At 36.2% G+C, this 21636-nt stretch overlaps 1 protein-coding gene across 4 annotated transcripts in view; it reads left to right on the top strand.

The window, feature by feature from the left end:
- LOC120630092 (lysine-specific demethylase 3A) overlaps nucleotides 1-21636 on the top strand; it is a 229075-nt gene that overhangs the window by 161452 nt on the left and 45987 nt on the right. For all 4 annotated transcript variants that reach the window (XM_039899237.1, XM_039899236.1, XM_039899239.1 and 1 more), the window contains one exon: nucleotides 8708-8749. In XM_039899237.1, coding sequence (XP_039755171.1) covers nucleotides 8708-8749 — 42 coding nt within the window. The remainder of the gene's footprint in view (nucleotides 1-8707; nucleotides 8750-21636) is intronic.

Raw genomic sequence — 21636 nt, 5'->3', positions numbered from 1 at the left:
GTTGCGATGCAAGCAAGATGGTGCGCTCCACTATCTCACTCTTTCAATACATGTTCTGATCTCTCTGTTCCTTTCCCTCCAGACTCGTTTTCCGTTATTTTTTTATTACCTGCCTACATTTTTTTCGCATATTTTTTACACCAAATTTCACAAATTGCACGACCGCAACGAGTGATTTTCGAGAAACTCGTTTATATTGTGATAAATTTTAAATTATGGTCATCGAAATTACATATGAAGAGTTATAAAGATGCAAAATAAGTAAGTAGGTATTTGTTACTATTGAAAATATACAAAGAGTAACTACAACTCTGACAAACAATAAGATACAACCAAATCGGAATCAGATAAAATCAATTAACGGATCGACTGGCATGATGTCTCGGAGTTTTTCTTCAAATGCCGGGACAGATAGGTAATTATATTCGTCCAGGAACGCATGTTTTATTAGTGCATCAACCATATTTTAACGCAAGCATGCTCAGTGAGCTCGAAGGATGACGCGATACAAAGTAATTGATATAAGGTATGCGGTTAGTAATTTTTAAAAAACTAACTATAGGTAATTAAGAATAAAAATTAAGTTTATAGAGTTATAACAATCTGACTCGGAAGCTGTTCTAATGAGGAGTAGCATTTGACGATTATACGAAATACGAAACTTGAAATAAAATCCATCCAAGCCATCCTGTGTATAAGAAAGCAGGTAAAATGGGATACAAAGAACACGGGATAGAACAAGACATAAAAAACATTGTAGACACATTGTAGAGCTGGCAACAGCGCTTTAACGTAATAATAACAAAACAATATAAAGTTTGTGAGTCACGCATAGCGTGATGGGACGTGGAGGAAACGTTTGTCACGAAAAACATTAATATACTATAGAAAGTATACCTACACGCGACAAAGTAATATACCACTTACGACCCAAAATCAAATCACTTTGTCCCATTAAGAATGATTCTCTAAGTCTCAGATCTTCTTAAGTCTATTGGACCAGTTTTTATCCGGTAGACAAAGCTATAACTGAAAACAGGCAAATCAACATTATTATAATCGCTCTATCATCTGAATAGGTATAGTGACCTAAATAAAAGAGATACGTTTTTGTCGTATTAAGAGCACGTTTTTCTGAATGTTTATCAAGTGTCAAAGTTAATAAAAATAGCAGAAACGCCATTTATACCAGAACAGCATCACGTTGAAACAAATGTCATTATTTTATCTTTAGCCCAAAGGGGTGAGAACCAATCAATAGTAAATATGCGAGTGAGAGGAATGTTGCACAAACAAAAAAAGCACGTGGCGCGCATGAATTGTTACGCTCCGTTTAGCGTTTGTACTCGGTTGCTAGGCGGACGCGTGGACACGTGATGTTTTCCGAACGAACCCACTCCAAGATGGCCGCCAATGCCGCCATTCGCTTTCCCACGTCGCGCACCACCACTCCGCATGCTTCATTCTCGTTTCTTTTCTATTGTGCATCGCAATTCGCAATTTGCGATTTTTCCCCCTAATCATTTAGCGGATCACAGATCTTGCAGACTGTTTGTTAGTCCTATTTTTCTTGGATATGAAGCTATACTTCGACGTTGATCAGCGCTGTTGGTTAACGACAACTATTTTTTAAAGAAAAAAAATAAATGTAAACTTTGAAATTGGAAATAGCCTGCCGATTAATTAGTTATTCGACCTATATATACGACGTATAAAGTATTTACATTTTGACAATTAATTATAATTGTTGTTTAGTAAAAATAACTTTTAGGTGAGTCTAGTTTTATTACACGCGTTGAAAATGTCGAATGTCAGTTTCGGGTCATTAGGTAACACATGTTAACATTTAAGAGGGAACTCTACACATGTGGCATTTTTTAGTGAGTGCTTCTTTTGTTTTAGAAGTAACACTTTTGACATAAACGAATTTGTGTGTTTGATCTATGTTCACAATTGTTCACACATCGTTATCACGCTTGAAGTTTATTTAGGAAGTCTTTTTAAATCTATTATATTTACTTAATCTTGCCAACCAAAATTTACAAATTAGAAATAGGATGTAATTTAGCAGAAACGACTCAATCCATAAAACTGACAAAAATGAGATGTAAATATACATAATATAATTACTATTTTATGACTGGAAAAGCAACCAAATATAATACAGGTATTTTCTTCCTGATACAAACATCAACAACTGAAAAGCAACTTTAAGTGGCTTGAATCCTATCTGCTAAACTACGTGCAATGGTATTGGTATTAAATACTTATGCTACTGGAATATACGATATATAATGATGTACCTAGTTGTAAAGAAAATTAATTTAGATGTTATTACCGGGGATGTGTGTCACGGCTAAGTAACGTGTGCTGTGTTCAAGTGCTTGCTCATGCATATGTAAAAGGTGCTGGACGCCGATAGCAGCCCGTCATTGGCCCGCGAAACTCTCTGCATACTAAGCGGATACCTTTGCAAGATCTGCATAGAAATTGTCTTCAAATTTAGTTTCCTGTACCCCGATTGCAGACCTCGCAGCAGGAAACTAACGAGACGTAGCCGTTTCGTACGTTTGTGATTATTAATCTTTGATATATATATTGTTACATCATCTCTTGATACATAATATGAACACATGCCGCATTTTAATGTTCGTGTATTAGTTTGACCTACTTGTCGTGGATAACTGTTATCTGGGTGTCATAATTGTTAGTTGTGCGATTCTGTTATCAACAAGTAAATTGATAAGAATATCTGTTCAATTAAAAACTTCGTCAACATCCCTCTTGTAAATAATATTTTGTGGCAAAATATCAACTGAACCATACTAAAAAAGTAGAGTATGGAATTTACAAGAAGTTTCAAGAATCCATTCATAAATTATATATTCATAAATTACAAAGCACACTGCGTGATATACTAGCTATTTAAATTAAGAGGAAAATAATAATTGCCATTTCCCTATATTTTTCTGGTTTTAGATATATTGTTATTTATTTATTGTGAGTTGTTATCAAAAATTTTAAATTCATTAGTACCGTACCTGTTCGGTCAGATATAAAGATAAATACTACGGTCGGTTGGTCAAGGTGCCCTTCATTGCCACTCAGTTACATCGCAATTCGCAACTTTAACGGCTCGCTATTGAATGTAAATTCTACAAGACCTTGTTAGCGACTTGCAACTGTAAACGGTCTTCAAACTTGCATGCAACTAATACAAAAGCGGTATCGAAGTTTAAATTTGAATAGTCTCATAAAACTATTCACAGCATTCATATTATGCACCGACTTCAGTTCCTCTAAATAACTAAAGAAAAGGAACACGTGCTGTGCGCGCGGCCATTTTGCAATATAAATAGCAAGATGGCGTCGACCGTTTGGTTGGCGAAAGTACTCGGTAATTATAAGCGGCGCGGCGGGAAGGCGTACAGAAACGAAACTTGAGGATCTATGGCCGGCCAGTGCACGCAATGCTTAGTTTGATTTATTTCGCTCTGCGTTGCCACTCCACCGATTGTTCTTCATTTTAAGTGCTCAGGGCTCTCAAATGTTGTTATTGTTTCCGAAGGCCATGGGAATTTTGCTCCCAGTGAAATTAAATTAATTTCATTACTTCTAAAAAGCATTGATAAGTAGGTATGTTTACATTGTTCAAATTAATGTACCCACACCCATATTGCACCATAATTACTTTGTAGCTTATTATCTACTTTAATAATTGTGAGTTTACACTAGATGATGAGATAAGCGATTTTTGTATAGGTTCATATTTCAAATTATCACTTGTTTAGTTTCGTTATGTAACTTTTTTAGATAAAAACTATTATCCGAAAACTTTCCGATTATCACTTTAAACGCTATTAAGCACTTGTCTCGGGCTACATTGAAATTATAATGTCAGATTGACGCAAATGATTTAAATTCAGTCAACAACCATTCGTTGATTTCTTCCACCTTGATCTGTTTAGATTTCATCGACATCGATAGATAGGAATTATAGCTACGGCAAATAGAGATTTATATTTACTGGAAATACTCATATGCCCCTTTTTCTTATATGCATACTTCCTGTTAGCTGTTAGCAATAAGCATGTCGCTTTTGTAATATTGCTACGGACAGGATTTTCAAACTCGAAACTTTTTTTCGATATTTAATGTCTTCTTCTTATATTAGGAGAATGGCTTTATACGTGCACTTAAACTTTGATTTTATTAAACTTAATTAATTTCCCAAAAACTTTTGCAAAGGGGCTAAAAACAAGAGACAATAAATATTACATATAAGTAAGACAAATGCAGTTGAGGGACAGAATATCATGCATAGATATGAGAAGCTTTGGACAGTTAAAAAATATGATCCGCTGAACCTTAATCGAGACCACATTCACAGAGAGAGCTGTCCCTGACCCTTAGTTTATTATATTTTATTTATATTTATTATTATTTGTTTGACTTTAGTAGCATTTTTGACTTTTCGCTATAAAAAATTACGACGTAAAGTCAACTTTATTACTATGTCTTGGACACTATAAATTGATGAACTATTTTTCCCTTATTAATACAATTATTATGATAAATAAAACTATGAAAGATAATAATAAATGTTTTGTCAGGATTTTTTGCCTTATATAGTCTTAATTAAACAGGATAATGTTTTTGCAATTTTGTTATCCAAATATAGCTCTCATAATAATCTTTTTTTTGATTTTATATATCTACATCTACACGTTCAATAATAAGTCAGCACTCATGTGTTTACTATGCGAGCAAACACTATAACGATATTATGAGTTAATAGAGTTGAATATCAGTCTTGATTTTACGATTTTGAAATCTTTTCTTTAGTGTTTGACTCCCTCTTTGAACTTATATTTATTGGCGTTGTTATATTCCGGCAGTACGAACGAATGCCAACTCGTTTGACCTCATTCCCGCGAACGCTAGCTCTGCGTAAACTCATATTGGGTTTATGAAAACATTGCTATTTTTAGTCCGTATTAAGCCGCAGCAGACCTCTCTAAATTATTATTTGTCTGTTTTACAACACGAACGTTTGCCAAGTGCGGGCTCGGTTTCAATACCTACTCATCATCCGGTAAATTTACGATAAACAGAATCCGATGAGTGAGATATTAATGTGTATAAACTGTAATGTAAATTACATTTCGCTCACCGGCATTTTTAATTCTATGGACGCACTCTCTTCCTGTATTCAACTATTGATCATACCCTTCAGAGTATGATATTTATCCCTTTGCAAAGCTAATGTTTTCGAGAAAGCGACAGATTCAATGTTATCCAGTTCACTCGAGTATAATTAGTTCAGCATATCACCGAAGGGGTATATCGGGCAACGTACGCTCCGAGCTGCCCATTTCTCACGTTCAAACCAGTTGTGCCAGTGGTCCGACCGCATACCGATCAAGAAAGGCGCCCGCGGTACCTTTAAGGGAAAATAGCGTGGTTTTTTTGGCCTCCCTCAAGTATGCTGACGGTTATTAACCAGCACCAGTAAATTATGGCCTGTAACAGGAAACCTTTAGGATAATATTTTACAAACAAGACTATCATTTATCGAGGTTCATAACCAGTTACCAAGATCGGCATGATACCTACCAACAAAATAAATTGCTTAATACTAATAAAAGTATTTATTGAGGGGATTAATATTTGCTAAACTCGAATTGGGTCTGTTTTGGGTGTAATGCAATTTTTTTCCACAAAAAACGACGACGACTGAATTAAAATGACATTAGTTATTTTAATAATCCACCTGTGTTTTTAGCTTCTTCAAGAAAATCAAGAATTAGTCTCGGGCAATGATAGAATTCGCGACGAGTTATTTTTTATGAAAGATACCTACAGAATGATATTTTTTATGGCTGGTATTAATTATTAATTCATTTCATAACCAGCATTAGTTATAAGCTAAATATAAAATACGAACTTCTTCGCAAGAAATTCTTTAAACACAATATTGTTTATTTTTAAATCTCTATTGAGAATCTATATCGCCTCCTTTTAGATATCGGTGAAAACCAATGCATATGTTAATTATTGCAACCCATTTCAAATGTATTGACAGGTGATTGTACTAAGCAGCCCGCAGCCGTGGCATATCATTAAGCGTGTGTTTTCAATTGCATAACTTATAAACTGGTTTCTATGAAATGTCAAGTAAGTCATGCGAGCAATAAATAGCCAGCTGTTTCACGATTTACGCCTACACTTCAATTATGGCTATCTGGTTTTTCGAGAAATTAATTGCCTGTCTCCCATGTCTGATGTTTGCTTTTTCTTGCTTTTTCGGAAGGACACTTGCCGATAACCTCCTAAGGGGTTGCTACGGCGTCACCGGGGGAGTGGGGCGAGCGCGAAAGCTCGCCATGAGAAGAGCCCCAGGGCTCGACGACATCGGGGGGAGTATGGGAGACGTCGACCCGAGGGTGCCTCCTGCGAGGACTCGGACCTCGGCTCGGTTCAACGTTAATCTGACTGTTGGTGGATTTTTGGACTAATCATTGTTTAGTCCGAACGCCCCCGTGACCGTGGTAAGGATCCACGTCCGGATGACGTCAGAAATCGGGGCCCTCCTCTTCGCCGGCGAAGACGCTGTGAATGTTGCGTGTGTGTGTGTTGTTGGGACACGTTGTCGGTAGTTATTTTGTCGTCAGGGTCGTCAAGGACATGCTTCGGACGTCGCCGCTTTGGTTCGACGTCGGGGACGGGGGTATAAGTGGACGCCTCGACCACTAGGGGGTTGGGGTGTCGGACTGCATTTTCAAAGTAGGTCTTTGATAATGTTTTCATGTACTGGGCTATGGTGGGAAGATCGAGGTCTCGGTGGAGATCTACGTTGCGCATGTACCACGGACTGTCCGTGGTCATACGCATAAATTTGTTCTGCAGGACTTGAAAGCTCCTGTAGGAGCTGTGAGGGCGATGGGCGAATACGACGCTGGCGTATGTCATAATGGGACGTATGCACGTTTTATACAAGGTTACCTTGTGACGGAGGGATAATTTGCTTTTGCGGCAAATCATCGGATAGAGACGACCCATCACATACGCAGCCTTGTTGCGGGCCTTGCGAATGTGTGCGGTGAAGCTCATTCTATGATCGAACGTTACTCCCAGGTATTTGGCCTTGTCTTGCCAGGGTATGGGACGCCCGTAGAGGGTGACCTCTGCGGGGTTTACCGTGAACATGTCTGATGTCGAATTTGGTCACCATTTATACGGTGAGCCAGAAATAAAGTTAATTGTTATAAAAAAAACACAACTAGTAGCGTTGACTGTTATGGTCATATAACAAAAATAATTATGCATAAGGCTGGAGAAACTTATAAGCATTAAAAAACAGTACGAACAGAACATCAAGTTTTTATCTAAATCTAGTTTCGTTAATAGTGTACCGCCAACTTTTTGATGAATCTGGAGATTATGTGGTATCTTCGTATATGGACGACTAAACCTCTTTCCGGACAGCATAAAATCACACGTAAACAGTGCATGACTTGATGTGATAATATACATAACAATTTATAATAGGTGTTTAAGTATAAATTCAACAAATTCATTGTGATTTGATGAAATATATCCGTTTTATACTCGCATTTTTATCTTTTCAACCGCCACTTCAATAGAGGTTTATCTGAAGTGTGATTCGGCATAGATGGATTAGTGTAGGTAATGCGTGAAGTTTCATATGTGTGTGTTGAATTCGGGATAGTGAAATTATACTTAATACAACTTTAGGGGAATTTACTTCAGTTAATGCCCGTGTACAAACACTGTGAGAATACTTTGTTCAAACTTCGTTCTTTCGGCACAGCTTTGCCAAAAAATTCATGAGGTTGAGCAGTTATAAACGTTGAGATTATAACTATCGGTTAGATACATATATGGTATACTTAACATGTGTTTTCTTATCAAATCATGTAAATAATGACAAAGTATCAATAGGGTAATGCATACTCGTAAAACGGATAGATAGGGTTTACCTGAAAATTGTAGCGCACTTTAACGCTAAACTATTTCTTATTTTATATGCGAGCACCTCGACTTTGCCAGCTGCAAAGTGGTTGACAAGCGATGCGGGAAACAGAAATAGATATTAATGTAGTTGTGTAGCTACTCTGGCCACCTGCTTAATGTTACGACCCTTAGCAATATACCTCGAAGTAGTTATAACATTCTGAAACAAGTTTTTATCGTCAACATATCCAGCATAATAATAATTGCTTCAATATTTTTAGATTGTCCATACATGGCGTCTCTTGATTCAAGCAAAATGCTAATATAGAGCTGATATAGACGGTTGTATTGACCTTATTAAAATTTAAACTTGTATAACTGCTTCGATCTGAAAAAGGAGAACTAAATGACCACAAAATGCAAGCTAAAGTGAACATACAACATGATTAAATAAAAAGAGGTTGTTTATTTCACATACCATTTACTTACCGAAACAGGTTACCGTAACTGGTCCGAGCCCGTCATTCTTGGCAACTTATAAATATGCCTTGAATAAATATTTAACCTCTGCTTTTAAGAAACGTTTCAGTAACGTATGTTTATTTAGATACCTGAATATTTTCTTTCTCCTTTCGCGTTCTCTTGGGGATTTATCTGCGTCCTTATTCGTTTGCAAATCTTTTATATAACTATTTTTTTTATAAGACTAACAGTAATTTTTTTATTTCAGGTTCATCACCGGAACGGGAACCCATTGAGATTAATAAAAAAGGTAAACTTTTAATAAATTCCTCATTGCCATCAAGGGAAAAATAATACAAGTTGCATATATTAGGAATGTTATATGTTCAAAAGATTTTAATACCAAAGTGAACTACCCGTCACCGCAACGCAAAGCTTCATGTATTTTAATGTCACGTTGTTCCTAAGGGTGCGCCTACTACTGCGATTCGGGAATTCTGGGATGACAATCAACTAAATGTATTTCGAGCACGTAGTAGTTAATGTTTCATTAATGAAGGTCAGAGCGGCTTTATTGACGGCAGGAAATTCAATGCAAATATTTGCAATAAAGATAATGAAGTTATAAATATTAACTAAGAGCAAGCATGTAGATCTTGAGTTATTATTATCTGATAACAATAGATATCTGAAGTACTTGCAATTCTATTATTTAAAGTTGTATTAAATTAACAAAATTGTTTTAAATACTAAACTAAATTCTAATAGCGATGGTACTCTCGTTAATCAATCAAGGTACTGTTATATCAAGTTATATCAAGGCTTGTCTTTCCATAAATTTTATATTTAATGAAATCATTTCTGAACTAAAATCACAAGTTTTAAAATAAAATCTACTATTGTGGACAACGCTTCTTGGAAGCGTCTTGAAACGTGTTTTTGTTTAAAAATCGAGATCAGCGTCCCTAATTTCACATTCAAATCAGCAGCTTTGTTTGTCCAAGCGACATCTGCGTATGTATGGGGCCACTTATACTTCACGCTCGACAAACTCAAAAATCGGAGGTCAGAGCGGACGACAAACACATTTGTTATTATTATTTCCTTATCTAAATTTCAATTAGACGTCCAAGTAACGGGGTCACATCGTTTTCGATAAGCGTTTCTTTACATAAATCTTTATTCCGTTTCATTTATTCCTGACTGAGCTCACTGCGGTACTTTCATACTGTTATCTTTTTTTGTATGTTATATATTGTAGCGGTTTCAAGAATATACTTCAACTCTTATTTCAAATTCTCAACTGATTACGGTTGTTAAACAGTCGTTTCCTTTTCATCTTATCGGTATCTTAACTTTACCTACTTTATTATCTCAGAAAACGCCAAACGGTCTAAGCAGTTTTAAAGTGATATTACCTAATTCTTAATGATAAAACTTTTTAGTTACCAGTAGGTAAAGGCCAATTAACGATACATATCACGAGCGATGTACTTCCGATGCGAATGCTAATATAAAATATTCAATAGCTCAATGTCTATCGTATTCTTCGCATTCCGCGAATCGGTATGACTAGTGCCTATTGATCCTCGGATCTAAAAATAACGTCGAGAAAAAGGTTGAATTCACCGAAGCGATAACAGTCTTCGCTTAGGATGCGTCATCACGAATCTTATGTTCGTGTATGTAGATGTATAACTAAATGAATATTCATCGCACGAAACGCCCCGAAACCATTTTATGGCGAGGAGAACCGGTCTCTCGATTTTTTTTTTGTTCATGTTGTTCAAGTTGACGTGGGATCGTGCGTCGAAGCAATTACGCTGGTTATGGCCGCAACTTTACGATAGAATGTATTTATGTTTATGAACACCTGCTTATTTATGCGTGAGCGCAGTCTGGACGGATATGATTAATCTAAAACAAGTATTTATTACCGCGAGCACGTTCGTTCAATATGACTGGATAGTTTTATCGATGTACCATGGAAATAGAGATGGAAATACGACACGACGGCTTTAATTTATACTGAATAATGGCTAAGAACTATACTAGACGTCAATCAGATGGCGTAACAATGGAGTGGCTGCCGTGGTTACTGATTAACCGAACTACTTCAGACTATGCTTCCGTGTATTGTAATCAAAATTCCTGCAAATTTAATAATATTAATGGCTATTTCACGGTAACTGAAAGGAGTTGTCCTTACCAGCCTATCACGTTTTACTATATTCTAAAAACTGCAGATAAAATTCTAAAGGAAATAGGTACCTAGATACTTAGATATTATAACCATTGCTGTAAACATTGTGTTAAATTATACTTAGGTACCTATTTCAAATAATTGATGTTTATATACTACTACTTCTTGGCTGGCTACTTTCTTATAGGCTGAGATGAAGTTTATCTTAGATCGACCAGCAAAAGCTAACATATCCTTCTCTTTTACCGAAAGGAGCGCAAAGTTATCTGCCTGAATTAGCTCTATGAACTTTCTATTGCAACATTGACATTGAGGTATTTTGAATTTATGACACGCTCTGTTGTCGAGCTAACAAAAGAGCTCGTGTACAATACCAATTGGAACATGACTGAGGTCAGATAAACGAGTCGGACCAGTATTTTGTAGCTTATCGCGCTCAAGAAAGTTGCGGTGAAAGTACGGCGCCATGCCTAATTCGCTCGACCAATACTTTCGTGACATAACACTCAACCAGACCGGTTCTATAGTGCGTTATACAATCTCTTTTATATTACAATTAAAGTGAGTTTCTCAATAATTATAGCTGACATAACTACGTGTGAGATTTAAGAAATTTACCTGGTTCTTTTGTGTTCCTTTATTGGGGCAGGGTCGACGCTCAGTGACTTTTTGTTGTGATGTTGAATTGTAGCACCTCGGCCAACGTATCGGCCTTTCGATGGGATACTGTTATTATTTTTACCTGATCGTCTGACGATGCATTTTTTGTCGACAGTTTTTTTTGTCTGTAAATGGGCTTAATCTTTAATGGATGATTGCTGATGCCTTTACGAAAATTTTAATCTCTTTGTAGTCGATAATATCGATGTAATTTATAAATATTCTGCTTACGTTGGTACGGAGCTATACTACTACCTACTAGGGCAGTTAACTTTTTATAAAGCTAGTTGAGCCAAGGTAACTTGAAGCGGCGATTATACCGTTATAATAGTCAGGCTCCCGCACGGCAGCGCTCAGGCTCCGACGGTTGTCTTTATTGCATTAATGAGCCCGCATATCGTTGGGTCATCGCCCTCTAGCCGGATTGAAAAACAAACATAAGTACGCAATTAATAAGCAATATCAATTTCATTCATATTACATAAATAAGTTAATGATGATATCATCTACCTATCGTACCTATTACGAAAGAAATAGTAGGTACTTGTATGAACGCCACCTTCCAATAAAGTCAAGTTTTTACGAAAAAAATCCACCTTCACGAGTCTGTAGGGCATCAGGTAGAATGGACGCAATAAAAATAATAAATTTTTCTCATAAATAAGGTTGAATGCGTCTGCGTCATTGAAATGATAAAATCATAGGTAGGTACCATAGAAATCTGAATAACAGTGTTTTGTTATTGAGATTTTTAAGGTACGCACACACCTACCTACTGGCTAAATGTTTTCAGTCATTCACAATGCATTTAGATTTAAATAGTTACTAAATGCTATTCTTTTGTATGATAATAAATTGCTTTCAGCCGGTATGACCCCCCACCGCGTTATTTTTCACATCAAAAATCTGTGTCGACTGAGATAACTACACTGAATTCTTTATTATTCATATCTGATAATCATTATTCCAATTATTTGTACACACCTATGACGCCAATCACGAACTCGTCACTAGACTTGTTGGGTACAACGTGATATTGATATGAATTTTCCATTAATTGCTCCATCAAACCGTCTTATCGGGATTCCCGTAGATAATTACCATTTACCTTGTACTAACGCATTGCGATGTATGCAATTTACATATATTCTGGGTTAATGTTGCTATTATCTACTCCACGGTATTGCATGGTATTATCTACGTCAAGTCCCAAGAACAAACAAGACATTGTTTATGACAATGTCATGTGAGCAATCATTCTCAATAACGAATAAAGTATTTTCGAATTGCATTGGTTATCAGCATGAGTTTTACTACTCAATGTTTGAAAGGAACCACTCTGGTAGTCTGAATTACAATTTTCGCCAAAATTCTGCTAATCAAGACGAACTCATGGGATATACTTAGCTTATTAAATTTGCTTTTAGAGTTTAAATATTCGTAGGTACCAGAAAACTTGCTCTAAAATCTATTTTTCCTTTCAATACAAACAATATCTATCGCACGGTAAATATTTAAAGAACTAAAGTTGTAAAGATTTCAACTCAACATTTTTATTAAAAAGTTGATCACAATCTTGTTTTTGTGCAAAATGAATTTCCCACTACGTAATATCAAATGGCGGCTAACGCAACGGCGGAATTTGGTCGGCAATTTAAATTTATATTACCAGTGGTCCCAAGGGTTCTAATGGTTCGATTTTGAACAGTAATCATTTTGACTAACCCGTGAGTTCAGCATGTAACTAAACATAATGTGGAATAGTAAACGAAGTATTTTTTAATTAATGATTTAATTGTTGGGAATTTTTCTTTATGGTTAGATGTTGTTATAAACATGTCACACAAGAAAAAGGCTAAAAACGTGAAAGCTGGTGCTTATTGAACCCAACGTCAAAATTTTTCTGCAGTTCAAGGAGGCCACAGCGCCAGCATTTTGGCTATCCATGCCCTTATATGCTCAGTCGGAAGGCAAATTATATTATTCATATCATAGTAGTAGATAATTTTTGGTGGTACATATTTTGTTTTTGATTGGACTAAAATAGTTGAATGTTAACGATACATATACGCCAGTATTTACTGCACTCTAATACCATTCGTGGCCCGTGGGTACCTTTTAGCGTGGTTCAGGGTCAGCATAGCGCAGTGTCATTTAGGAACGCCCGCGCACCTGCGAAGTCGACCGGTGGAACCAGTTCTGCGGTGTGGTTGTGGGGTTATGAAACATTATTTTATCGTCAGCGTAATTTTATTTTACCGCTTGCGCAAGAATTGTTTGTGATTCTCGAACTCTACCGTGACTGCGGCGCTCACTATTATGCTCGTCGCTCGTTTAACTTTAATTAAGGTTGCTGTATCAGTAGTTGCGACTTTTTATGTCACGTTAATTTACTCAAGCACTTACTCGTGTTTCAATTCAAGAAAACTTTCTGAAATTAAATCTTGCGTCACCAATTAATTACAGATATTACATTTAAGTCATTGTCAAAAAGTTACTTTGCTTCGTAATCCGAAATCGAATACGAAGAATTCTTTCAGGCCATCTCTTTACTGATTTCGGGTGCCATGTTCTTAAAATCTCTACTTTCCTAGGTATAGTTTTATTGTTTTCCTAAAGCTTACGTTTCTCACAGAAAAAGAAATCAACAATAATACACGGAGACACGTACCTACTTAGTTTTCTATAGTAACGATTTTAAAAATGTTGTAATTCTCGCCTCGTTTTCTTTGTGATTTTGTTAATTAGACTCTCAAGTCGTATTCCAATGACTTTGAGTCGAGCTCAATTAAATTTATTTAATTAAAACGGTAGCGTGCCGTTACTATTACTTAATACTTCTTTAGAGTAACTACTTAGTGGAAAAAATACTTTTTATCGATTCATTTCTCAACATTGTCGCGAAATGAATAAGTGTTGCCAGTTCATACAGCGTTGCAACACAATACATGTGATTGACGTTCTTTTTGTGCCGTCCATGACTTGACGTATGCGACGTGAATTTTTAAGATTTCGCCTGGAGAGAAAGTTATTTCATAATCGATTATATACTGTGCATTAAAATATATGAAAGTCACACATCCTTGTTAAAAAAAAGTCGATAATTATACAACAAAATGGTTAATCAACGTCTGCTGATGTTCTAGTATGAATCTTTCGTGTATTGGTTTTTTTCACTTCCAAATTTGATACAATAGAGTCGATCCGTATGATGCTAAGATGGCGGCAGTCGGTCGGTCGAGTCGTCACGATCTGCGCCGGAGTGTAGGCGGCTACTTTCTCCTAACGGGACCTGATTTCCCCTCCCACCCCGCACAGCCGCTCGCCCACAATTCATCCGCGGAATCACCGTCATTATCCGATTATATCTTGTGAAGTAATAATACCTACTTCTTTATTTTAAACGCTTAATTTGTTTCAATACCTGTTTTGATAACTGTAACATTGAATTATGGGTAGTGGTTTTATGTAAAATAAAAGTTTAAATATATATTTCAACGTTGGACTTGATTCAACTGTATGAAAGACGACAATAGATAACCATACTCTTCATTGTCAGTAAATTTCCTTTTAAGAAATACCTCGAAAGCATGTTACAGGAACCGAATGTAATATTTACCCATTACGCTTTGTGTAAAATAAGGTAGGTACCTCAAGGGAAAGGCAATAGAAGGCATTTGTTAGCTCCGGCGAGATCATCTCGCCCCGGGGGACTCACGAATCAAAGGTCGAGCCACGATCTTTATTCCTCTTACTTCGTCGACACGAACTCGAACGAAGCGGTCATAAATATAATAGAATTGATAACTAAATTGTGCCATTTATAAACTAATGTTCTTCTTATAATTAACAATGACATTAATTAAAGATTGTTCCGAGATTCCATTAATTTCTCTTTAGATATACCTAGGGTTATTCGGACCCCATCAGTGCGAAAGCGCTAAGCCGAGGATTCTATTGAGATTGCTGAAAACCTACTCTATGAAGTTTGCGCAGACTGCAACTTCTTTTCACAATTTCGTTTAGTAGTTTCTTTTCATTACATTAAATTAAAAGCATATTAAAGCTACAGATTGCACTGGATTTCTATGGTGCCATGAAAACGTTTATCCTTTACTTCAATGTGCTTACGGCAGCGTTTTTTGTAAGCACTTATATATAACTAATGTTTCCACTGCTTTGTTGTGATCAATTGTATCTGTGTCGTGGTAAAAACATTTAAAGCAATATAAATTGATGGTATAGTATCGCATAACTGAGATATTTTGGTAGATATTTTACTTCTCTCAGTAAGTTTAAAAAAACTAAAGATTTTGAACTAAGAATTTCGTGGTTAATCTACAGCTTAATGGAACGATCCAAGTAACTGGGTCGGAATATTGACAGATCCCAAAATATTATCGTGGTATGTACCCGTTAATCTATATTTTAGAAATGTAATAAATTTAGTTTATCCTTTATTTCAGTACTTAAACGCCGGCAAAAAGATCAAATCCGAGAACTAGAGAGAGAGAGTTTTCAACTTCTGCATAGATATTATTCTTAACTGACGTAAGTAACTGTGATTTACACAACGCAATAGTTATCCCGACTGTATATTCACATGAAATATGAGCGCCACTTTTCTACGACCTCTACGTCTCTGTGAAGAAAGTGTTTGGCGTCGATCCAATTTCGCTGCGATGTTCTCGGAACTGCATAGACTTGCAATATCTATAAAAGAAACCGAGCCAACAGTTCTGCTATGTAACGTTTATTAAATTCCATATTTACGCGGATTAGAACTATTTCTCTTCTGTCACTCCTGCCATCAGATAATAGCAAACGAAGCTCATTAGAGTGAGATCATCAATCAGTTTCATTTGCTCTTTTACGTCACAAACGTATTGATTTCCTTTCGTTATAAAAAACGTTATTGTCGATCGAAAGCATGATCACAAAGCGTGAAGACAACAAAAAGCTACTGCACAAAAAGAGCCCGCCACAATGGTCGGTGGTTTGTGCTCACGACTTGCATTTCACTGTATGAAACGGAACGCACATGTGCGGCAGATGGTTGGGGTTCTTTTTTGAAATGTGTTATTATGGCCCCTCCACTCCTACCCCGCCCGGCGCCGTCGCCACCCCGTTGAGCAGTCAGTGACCTCTTTTTGTCGATTCAGGAGGCACTTTGCTTATGTTTTTGACCTGTTTCGTTAGTTGGGTAGTTCACAGTTTTATTCGATAAAATGGCTTAACTTTAACAAACTATACACAACAACCATTAACTCTTTTCATTCTAAGAATGTGGACCACTTATTAAATCAACGCGATGGTTTCAACTGAACTATAAATACTTCTTTGCGTGAGCAAACATGTGTATCGCCTCGTGGCTCTTAAAGAGGGTTGATTATTATCCGACCGAGCGAGACAGGTTCTTCGGTTTTCAAGGTTAATTCTCAACAGCTGTTGTTAAGTTTACTAATGAACATGTATAACGATTTATTACACGTTCATTTTGTAGGGATTTTCAAATAATGTACATTACCCACCTGTAAATAATCATAGATCTATTCAATACTTAAGCAAATGATGATAAGCATCTTACACCCTTTTGCGTAGAGCATAGGCGATCTTCTTGTTTTTATTGCAGAAATTGTACTCTATGTAGCTTACATGTTTTTATGAAAAGTCGGGACTTCGTTAGTGAAGAATCCGACATAAAGCTCAATAGTGACTTATTATTTCAATATTGTTTTATGGGTAAATGCGAAGTCATCTTCTTATATGCATCTTCATCATTATTAACCCACGGGTGTTAACTAAATCCTATAAATGATTTATTTTTGATATTATGCCTTTTAAGACTGATCTTGATTTTTTAAACGAATGTATAATAACTAAAAGTTGTTCAAAGTTATTGTCATCCAGCCTTAAGAATAGTTAAAGCAACAAGTTCAACAGTCGCCAGTCACTCAAGGGATTCGCACAAGAAGCAAAATAACAACTCGCCCACAGCAAAAATTTCGAAATATTTACGACATTCATAATCATTTTGTTCTTATGTATTTAAAAGCCGCATCGTGCAGGAAATAGTCAGACAAACTTGGTCTCTAGATGTTTTGTTTACATTCCATTTTAGCCTGCCTTTGCCGATCGTTATTCCCAATAGCCGGCGATGTAGACGCGAATTTTGTCGAATGAAATCGTGCGTTTCTTTGCGAGCGCGTTCGCTAAAGCAATAAAGAAACTAGTAAAAGTTGTATAATGGTTTCCATTTCCTTTTTGCTTCATTTTACCGTCTCTGATCGACTATTAACACGAATTTACAAATGATAGCTTTGGCATTATTATATTTATGTTGTTCTTACGTTAGAGAATGAATTTTAAAATTCCATTACCTGAAATCACTTTTATCTTCTACAAGCAAATGTAACGTTGAAATGTCTATGTGTGGAGCGGGTAATATATACAAAGTCTTTGGTAAGGAATTTTATTACAAATCGAGACGAACGGGAATGTTTCTTCGAGTACAAAGCAACCTTTTGAGCAGGTTGCCGTTACTGCCGTTAGTTAACGTAGGTTTTAACGTCTTCTCTTGTTTGTTTGCAATATAAACTTCACAGAATGTTTATTCATTTAAATACACATTTACAAAATAAAAATAAAATCTGTCGGCTGATGTAAATATGTACTTCGTTTTTAATCAGGTTTATCGATATGGGAGGTGAGAGCCATCTCGTTTCGTTTCTTCCGCTACGACAAGACGGGGGGCGATTCATCAATTATTTATACTCGCTTGACTTTTAAAAGAGGTTGTTGTGCTTAGCACGGAGTTGCCGTTTTACATTATAACATTGATGCGAAAATATTGCTCAAACTTTCTAAAATACTGCTCCTATTTCATTTAAAATCAAATTGCTGTCGTTATAGCAGTCCAGACTAATATTTCTTATTATTTACTAGGTATATGTTACTAATGATTTTAATCGTGACTGCTTATGAACAATCTTTAATTTTCAAAAGAACTGTTTATAAACCCATCTTATAGCAGGGGAATTACTGTCTGATTCTTTATATAGTCTGTTTTTTAGTAATACGATCTTATATATATTGCAACAATAGGATATTATACTTGGTACTCCTTTAAACGAGGAAGTCCTCAACTTTAATGCTCAAGTTATTACAGAAAAAGTTTAATTTTACAAACCAATATACGGATGGGAAGATAATGCAGTTTAGGGCGCTCCAAAATTTTTGTAATGGCATTAGTTCAGGCTTGGAAATACCATTGCGTATATCGAGAGGCAATCTCTTTTGACATTGTGTTTACAAATTCTGTGGAATTGAATCGAGTGCGCGCTAGTATTTGTAAACAGGCAGTAAGCGCACCGGGACGGCGTGCGTGGCTCCTAAAATACTTCAAACAGGAATTGAATCCACGCCAACTGGTGTGCGTAGACGGCGGCTCGCACGCCCCTCGTAAACTTTTCACTATACGACATATCGTTTTATATTCGGTAAATTTATAACTCCGACGGACTCGCGGCAGTGACGCGGACTTGTATGATTTGAATTCTTTCAATGTTTTCTTGCCAATTACACTTTGACGCGCTTTTTATGTTTTGTGTGTTTATCATCACTTCCTTCATGATAATAAAACGTAATTAAAATGATAGCACATTTTATTTCTCAAGTACTTTATTAACTAACAGCGTTCGAGTATTTACATCTTTCTCGAAACAAATAATTATCTGGCCATGAAATCTGATCGAGTAAAGTGGTTTGATATTGTACTTATCTTTATCGGAATAGGATGACGTTTTTATATCTGACATTGAACGATGCCCTCCATTCAAAATAAATGCATAATTTTAATCGAATATTATTTATGGAAGATATTTTTATTGTTGGCAATCTCCACGGCGTTCAATATGCAACGTCTGTATTCTATTAACCTTGCCAGCATCGACGTCGACTATCGCCAATAAACTTCACGATTGATTACGCAACGCTATTTGTACAATTGCCGTTAAAACGGTAGGTGCAAGACAAACACAATTGTATTTCACAATGTTTTCTTAACAAACATATATCTACGTATTTGGTCAACTATCCGAATATAACTTAAGTAACGTGTCTCTTTTTAATACTATACCGAAGGTGCCGCTTTTCAATAATTAATTCAATCAGTCTTACTACTCCTAATAATTATAACATATAGTGCAGTCGTAATGCAAAGAACTCAATCTTACTCCTATTGCCTGCCATAGTAAACCGTGACTTCTGTAAACACGACTGTCGTAATGGTTGTCACTGCGTATTTTTCTATCAAAACTTCATTCTATTGATTTGATTTGATTTGGACAGGGTTAAAATTTTGTGCGTAGAGAAGGTGAAGAGAGTTTGTACCTATCGTACTTTAATACCCCATCAGCATAGTAATCCTTGCCAATTATACCGTATTTTGTATTCTGTAAGGCAGTCTTTGATTAGTCTTAAATCGTTGAATTTATTGGATAGTTGGCAATTATTTTTCTTCCAATCTCGTTCACAATTTATTAATAGTGAAATTTATTGTGAAAAGCCGTGTGAGTGGTAGCCGTTGGAATGTTTTGTTATTGGCGTATAGTCTGGCAATCGTTATACGCGGATGTGAAGCGATCTGCATCGGGCTTGAACGCATCGCCTGTATTTATCGCCCTCCCGGGTGACCTATTTTAATCCCGGGCCTATTTGAACTGTTGCGGTGCACTCATCGACTAATTGATGTCTCTAAACATTTCCCCGGTCAGTGATAAATGATACATTGAAATAATATATTGCAACATTTTTAAACATTTCATTTCTCACTATCGATAATGCGTTTCACTTGTATATACAACATTTGTGTTAACTTTTTCTGTTATTATGAGCCTTCTGCTTAAAAGTTACACGTTTTTAGGCGCAAGGCGAGGGAATGAATGCTAAAAACTATGCCTGCAGTTTTTCCCGCAGTTTTTATAGTTCGGTGATTTAAAGAATACACAAGAAACACTTATAATTGTAATACCTAGTTATTTTAGGTTAAGAGGTATCCTATATTGTTTCGAGCCTTGCAGATGCCTTCACCTTCATACCAAATTTTACCAGTCATATTAAAGGTAAATCGAGCATTTCCTACGTTTAAAATCTTTCCGAGGATGAAAAGTAGACTAAATCCGGCCAATAAACTACGTTACTATACGAAAAAAATCACGTCAAACTATTGTAATATTGGTAAGTGAAAGAAGGATAAACCAACAAACTCATTTCGCATTTACAATATTAGTAGGGATTCGTTTCTCGGCTATGCCATGTAACCGGTCCCCAGGTAGTCACGCACATGGCTTCGGGGAACGAACAGTTGATTCGATTGGTATTCTTCGCACGCTATCGTTCGCCCGTCTCCGTCTCGAAGTGAACCGACGACCGACAAAGCGATGCCATCTCGGAGCTCTAGGTGCGTGCAGCTTTATCGATATCGACCACCGTTAGTGAAAACAGTTCGTTAATTGCTATCGGCGCCGATCTTTAATGTTGCGCTTCTGCATTTATGTGTAAATTACTTTGCCTTGTGCCAGTTTTACAATGTTGCACTTTTATTAACAAAAACTTGCTTGCGCAAAACCTGTATAGGTAACATATAAAAGTAGAAAATTATCAATTGAAGTAAATAATCTTAACTTCTTAAGTGCCGACAGGGTATTTCAGGTCCAACCGGAGATAGCCCCTACAAAAGTAAAACTTTTCATTGTTAAACATATCCTGCCTGCAACACCCACATCAGTTGAATTTGTCGTTATTCTTGAAATTTTAAACTTACATATTTAAAAATTGTGCAGACCTTGTTTAACTTGCTTCATTCGTATCTCTATCTATTCTGTTGAAATTTCTAATGCAAGCACTTTGCCGATTGAGGTAAAAGGCAAACCCAGGCTTCAGTAAAAATATGGTGTAGTAAAATTTCGTTATAGAATCCCCGAACAATGAATTATTATATAATAGTCATGTTGAAAGCGTGATATTCATTTTAATTACAAAAAAATCTTTGTATTATGTGAAACTCCTTAGAATCAGACGATCCTTTATTTTCTTAATCACCATTACTCAAAGCTATGCACTCCAATTAAAATATATTTTGTAGTGATCAAAGAACTACGCTATCCACTATCAGTAACATTCCAAATCAATGGCAGATTCATTACCAATAGACAAGCCTTTGATGATACAAACGAGCTTGCAGATAAAGTCTCATTTAATGTGTTTATTTTGAATTTCAATTTGACATCAGTTTATAATAAAGGATCGTGGTATAAAATGCCAAGCTGCTCCAA

Source organism: Pararge aegeria, chromosome 15 (assembly GCF_905163445.1).
Source record: "Pararge aegeria chromosome 15, ilParAegt1.1, whole genome shotgun sequence".
Lineage (NCBI taxonomy): Eukaryota > Metazoa > Arthropoda > Insecta > Lepidoptera > Nymphalidae > Pararge > Pararge aegeria.
Note: the sequence above shows the minus strand (reverse complement) of the source record. Positions and strands in the feature narration are given on the sequence as shown.